At 40.7% G+C, this 6,173-nt stretch overlaps 1 protein-coding gene across 2 annotated transcripts in view; it reads left to right on the top strand.

The window, feature by feature from the left end:
• DYNC1LI1 (dynein cytoplasmic 1 light intermediate chain 1) overlaps positions 1 to 6,173 on the top strand; it is a 25,230-nt gene that overhangs the window by 9,767 nt on the left and 9,290 nt on the right. For both annotated transcript variants that reach the window (XM_015812427.1, XM_015812429.1), the window contains one exon: positions 1,258 to 1,488. In XM_015812427.1, coding sequence (XP_015667913.1) covers positions 1,258 to 1,488 — 231 coding nt within the window. The remainder of the gene's footprint in view (positions 1 to 1,257; positions 1,489 to 6,173) is intronic.

Genomic DNA, 6,173 nt, shown 5'->3' with positions numbered 1-6,173 from the left:
GCGGGCAGGACTGGCCTAGGGGTATTTTAAATTGGTTTTAGCCAAATTTTAGTAGAAGCGGCCGATTTAAATATTTATTTTTAATGATTTTTTAAAACTTTGTATTGTATTGTATTAAACTGTTTTTAAACTGGCTGTAAGCCGCCCTGAGTCCTACGGGAGAAGGGCGGGGTATAAATATAATAAAATGAAAATGAAATGAAATTAGGCTCTCTGCATATCTATGGGAGTTGGTAGGGAAGAAAATAAAGTGAATTTTGAAAGTGTGGTTTACACTATAGAAAACGTGATGACTGGTTGAAGGTAACTATGCAAGGTAAGAACTTTTCATTATCTTTAATGACTGCTACTTGCTATTTTTTTCTGTTCCTAAAACCACTTCCATAACCTATAACAGTGATGGTGAACCTTTTAGAAACCGAGTGCCCAAACTGCAACTCAAAACCCACTTATGTATCGTCGGGTGTTGGGTGGGCGTGGCTCATTGGATGGTGTGGCCAATTGGGTGGGCGTGGCTGCGGTGGTAACGGCAGACTGGATAGGACTAAAAAGTTCAATCAATCAATTCCAACTTTGCGAGATCTTTTTTTTCCCCATGAGAAGTTGAAATTGATTGATTGAACCTTTTTTTTGCACACGGCGGCGGAGGCCTAAAGCGAAAAGGTTTTATAAAACCCAGCTGAAGGCCTAGGATTGGAGTGACGGCACGGGTGCCCACAGAGAGGGCTCTGCGTGCCACCTGTGGCATGCGTGCCATAGGTTCGCCACCACGGACCTGCAACTTCTGCATCATTTTCCCCCATCGTTTCTAATTATTTTCCCAACTGTTTAACTTTCATACTGAGCTTTAAATTAAAGTGTGCCATTTCCTTCAATCACTGTATTTCTTACTTGTTTTTATTTTGTGTCTTTTTTCCTGTTTTTGTCTGTTTTTTCAAACAAAAGCTCTTAAAAAATGGCCAGTATCAAAATTCACCTAACATTTTGCAAATTTGCATACTCCTACTAACAAAACAAAAACTATTTCATTGTGAATCATAATGAAGTTTTTAGTTCTAGCTACTTAAAATATATTTGATCAGATAAGAATTCAGACCTTATTTTTAATGAAAGGTGTTACCATGTTTTCTTTCGTAGGAAAAATATTAGAAAATATTTGTATTAAAATTCAGTGTAATCATAATTGTGATGTATAGATCTATGGTTTATTGTTATAATTTCTGTTAATGTGCTACTTGACTTTTGCTTTGTTTCTAGATCAGACAAGATGCAATGTATGGATTTTGGATGGTGATCTGTACCATAAAGGCCTGCTTAAATTTGCTATAGAAGCCACCTCTCTAAAGGATACTTTAATTATGCTGGTAGTAGATATGTCTAAACCATGGACTGCTTTAGACTCATTACAAAAGTGGGCAAGTGTTGTAAGAGAACATATTGACAAATTAAAAATTCCTCCTGAAGAAATGAAAGAAATGGAGCAAAAAAGTAAGTATTATATAAATGCTTAGGTATTTAATACATGTTGGGTAATAATCTATGTTGTTGTTAGTTGCGAAGTCGTGTCCGACCCATCGCGACCCCATGGACAACTTTCCTCCAGGCCTTCCTGTCCTCTACCATCTTCTGGAGTCCATTTAAGCTCACGCCTACTGCTTCAGTGACTCCATCCAGCCACCTCATTCTCTGTCGTCCCCTTCTTCTCTTGCCCTCAATCTTTCCCAGCATTAGGCTCTTCTCCAGTGAGTCCTTCCTTCTCATTAGTTGGCCAAAGTACTTGAGTTTCAACTTCAGGATCTGGCCTTCTAAAGAGCAGTCAGGGTTGATCTCCTCTAGGACTGACCGGTTTGAACGCCTTGCAGTCCAAGGGATTTGCAGGAGTCTTCTCCAGAACCATAGTTCAAAAGCCTCAATTCTTTGGCGCTCAGCTTTTCTTATGGTCCAACTTTCACAGCCGTACATTGCAACTGGGAAAACTATAGCCTTAACTATACACACTTTTGTTGGCAGGGTGATGTCTCTGATTTTTAGTATGCTGTCTAGATTTGCCATAGCTTTCCTCCCCAGGAGCAAGCGTCTTTTAATTTCTTGGCTGCAGTCCCCATCTGCAGTGATTTTGGAGCCCAGGAAAATAAAATCTGTCACCACCTCCATTTCTTCCCCATCTATTTGCCAGGAATTGAGAGGGCCGGATGCCATGATTTTGGTTTTCTTAATGTTGAGTTTCAAGCCCACTTTTGCACTCTCCTTCTTCACCTGCATCAAGAGGCTCTTTAGTTCCTCTTCACTTTCTGCCATTAGAGTGGTATCATCTGCATATCTTAGGTTGTTGATATTTCTCTCAGCAATCTTAATTCCAACTTTTGATTCATCTAGCCCTGCCTTTCTCATGATGTGCTCTGCATATAAGTTAAATACGCAGGGTGACAGAATACAGCCTTGTCGGACTCCTTTCCCAATTTTGAACCAATCAGTGGTTCTGTGTCCAGTTCTCACTGTTGCTTCCTGACCCACATATAGGTTTCTCAAGAGACAAATAAGATGATCTGGTACTCCCATCTTTTTAAGAACTTGCCACAATTTGTTGTGATCCACATAATCAAAGGCTTTAGCATAGTCAATGAAGCAGAAGTAGATGTTTTTCTGGAACTCCCTAGCTTTCTCCATGATCCAGCGTATGTTGGCAATTTGATCTCTAGTTCCTCTGCCTCTTTGAAATCCTGTCTGTACTTCTGGTAGTTCTCGATCCACATACTGCTGGAATCTAGCTTGTAGGATTTTAAGCATAGCTTTACTAGCATGAGAAATGAGTGCAATGGTGCGATAGTTTGAACATTCTTTGGCATTGCCTTTCTTTGGAATTGGAATGTAAATTGATCTTTTCCAATCCTGTGGCCACTGTTGAGTTTTACAAATTTGCTGGCAAATTGAGTGTAGCGCTTTTACTGCATCGTCTTTTAAGATTTTGAATAGCTCAGTTGGAATACTGTCACCTCCACTAGCTTTGTTGTTGCTCAGATTTCCTAAGGCCCATTTCACTTCACATTCTAGGATGTCTGGCTCGAGGTCAGTGACTACCTCATCATGATTATCTGGAACATTAAGCGCGTTCTTCTATGTAATTTTGCCACCTCTTCTTAATCTCTTCTGCCTCTGTTAGACCCCTGCCATTTTGGTCCTTTATCATGCCCATCTTTGCATGAAATGTTCCCTTCATATCTCCAATTTTCTTGAAGAGATCTCTGGTCCTCCCTATTCTATTGTTTTCTTCTATTTCTTTGCACTGTTCATTTAAAAGGGCATTCTTATCTCTTCTAGCTATTCTCTGAAATTCTGCATTCAATTGGGTGTGTCTTTCTCTTCCTCCCTTGCCTTTCGCTTCCCTTCTTTCCTCAGCTATTTGCAAAACTTCCTCAGACAGCCATTTTGCTTTCTTGTATTTCTTTTTCTTTGGGATGTTTTAGTTGCTAGCTCTTGTACAATATTGCGAACCTCCATCCATAATTCCTCAGGCACTCTGTCTATCAGATCTAATTCCTTAAATCTATTTGTCACCTCTACTGTGTATTCATCAGGGATATGATTTAGTTCATATCTGAGTGGCCTAGTGCTTTTCCCTACTTTCTTCAATTTAAGCCTAAATTTTGCAACGAGAAGCTCATGATCTGAGCCACAGTCAGCTCCTGGTCTTGTTTTTACTGACTGTATAGAGCTTCTCCATCTTTGGCTGCAGAGCACATAGTCAATCTGATTTCTGTGTTGGGCGTCTGGTGATGTCCATGTGTAGAGCCGTCTCTTGGGTTATTGGAAAAGAGTGTTTGCTATGACCATCGTATTCTCTTGACAAAATTCTATCAGCCTGTGCCCTGCTTCATTTTGTACTCCAAGGCCAAACTTGCCTGTTATTCCGGTTATCTTTTGGCTTCCTACTTTAGCATTCCAATCCCCCATGATGATAAGGACATCATTTTTGGTGTTATTTCTATAAGGTGCTGTAGGGCTTCATAGAACCGGTCAATTTCATCCTCTTCAGCACCAGTGGTTGGGGCATAGACTTGGACTACTGTGATATTGAATGGTTTGCCTTTAATTCGCACTGTCATTTGGGCGATTGTATCCCAGTATTGCTTTTCCTACTCTTTTATTGACTATGAAAGCTACTCCATTTCTTCTGAGGGATTTTTGCCTGCAGTAGTATACCTGATGGTCATCTGAATTAAACTCACCCATTCCTGTCCATTTTAGTTCACTGATTCCTAAGATGTCGATGTTCAGTCTTGTCATCTCTTGTTTGACTATGTCCAGCTTGCCTTGATTCATGGATCTTACATTCCAGGTTCCTATGGAGAATAAATCTTTACAGCATCGGACTTTCCTTTCACCACCAGATGCATCCACAGCTGAGCATCCTTTCGGCTTTGGCCCAGTCGCTTCACTCTTTCTGGCGCTACTAGTACTAACCCTCTGCTCTTCCACAGTAGCATATTGGACACCTTCCGACCTGAGGGGCTCATCTTCCAGCATCATATCTTTTTGCCGTTTGGTACTGTCCATGGGGTTTTCATAGCAAAGATACTGGAGTGGGTTGCCATTTCCTTCTCCAGTGGATCACATTTTGTCAGAACTCTCTGCTATGATCTGTCCATCTTGAGTTGGCCCTGCATGACATAGCTCATAGCTTCATTGAGTTACGCAAGCCCCTTCGCTGCAACAAGGCAGTAATCCATAAAGGGGTATATATAAAGGGGTATATAGCGTTATCTTAATTATAAAGGGATCTTTTTCCATTCTGAATATATTAGCTATTATAATTGTCAGTCTTCTTTCTCAAAAAATAATAATAATAATAATAATAATAATAATAATAATAATAATAATAATAATAATAATAATAATAATAATAATAATAATAATAATTAATAAAGTTGGAAGGGAACTTGGAGGTAATCGAGTCCAGGAAACCCTATACCATTTCAGACAAATGTCTGTCCAGTCTCTTCTTAAAAACTTCCAGTGTTGGAGCATTCACCGCTTCTGGAGGCAGGTTGTTCCACTGGTTAATTGTTCTAACTGTCAGGAAGTTTCTCCTTAGTTCTAAGTTGCTTTTCTCCTTGATCAGTTTCCATCCGTTGCTTCTCGTCCTGCCTTCAGGCGCCTTGGAGAATAGCTTGACTCCCTCTTCTTTGTGGCAGCCCCTGAGATATTGGAACACTGCTATCATGTCCCCCCTCGTCCTTCTCTTCGTTAAACTAGACATACCCAATTCCAGCAACCGTTTCTTATATGTTTTAGCCTCCAGTCCCCTAATCATCTTTGTTGCTCTTCTCTGTACTCTTTCTAGAGTCTCAGCATCTTTTTTACATCATGGTGACCAAAACTGGATGTAGTATTCAAAGTGTGGCCTTACTAAGGCATTGTAAAGTGGTATTAATACTTCACGTGATCTTGATTCTATCCCTCTGTTAATGCAGCCCAGCACTGTGTTGGCTTTTTTGGCAGCTGCAGCACACTGCTGGCTCATATTTAGGTGATTGTCCACTAGGACTCCGAGATCCCTCTCACAATTACTATTGAGCAAGGTACCCCCTATACTATATCTGTACATTTGGTTTTTCTTGCCTAAATGTAGAACCTTACTTTTTTCACCATTGAATTTCATTTTGTTAGGTAGCGCCCAGTGTTCAAGTCTGTCCAGGTCCTCCTGTATCTTAAGCCTGTCTTCTGGAGTATTGGCTATTCCTGGCCAGCTTGGTGTCATCCGCAAATTTGATGAGTTCCCCATCTATCCCCTCGTCCAAATCATTGATGAAGATGTTGAAGAGCACTGGGCCTAGAACAGAGCCCTGGGGCACCCCACTACACACTTCCCTCCATGTAGATGCGGTTCCCTTGAGGACCACACGCTGAGTACGGCCAGTCAGCCAGCTACGAATCCATCTGCTGGTGATGCTGTCTAACCCACATTTTTCTATCTTTATCGAGTAGTAGGTTGTGATCTACTTTATCAAATGCCTTACTGAAGTCCAAGTAAATTATATCCACAGCATTCCTCTGATCCACTAATTTTGTCACTTGGTCAAAGAATGTAATAAGGTTTGTCTGGCATGATCTGTTTTTGACAAACCCATGTTGGCTTTTAGTAATGACTTTGTTTGCCTCTAGGTGTTCGCTGA

This window comes from Protobothrops mucrosquamatus, unplaced genomic scaffold (assembly GCF_001527695.2).
Source record: "Protobothrops mucrosquamatus isolate PMUCROS unplaced genomic scaffold, P.Mucros_1.0 scaffold83, whole genome shotgun sequence".
NCBI classification, from domain to species: Eukaryota; Metazoa; Chordata; class Lepidosauria; order Squamata; family Viperidae; genus Protobothrops; species Protobothrops mucrosquamatus.
The sequence above is the reverse complement of the archived record's forward strand: the minus strand, read 5'-3'. Positions and strand labels throughout refer to the sequence as shown.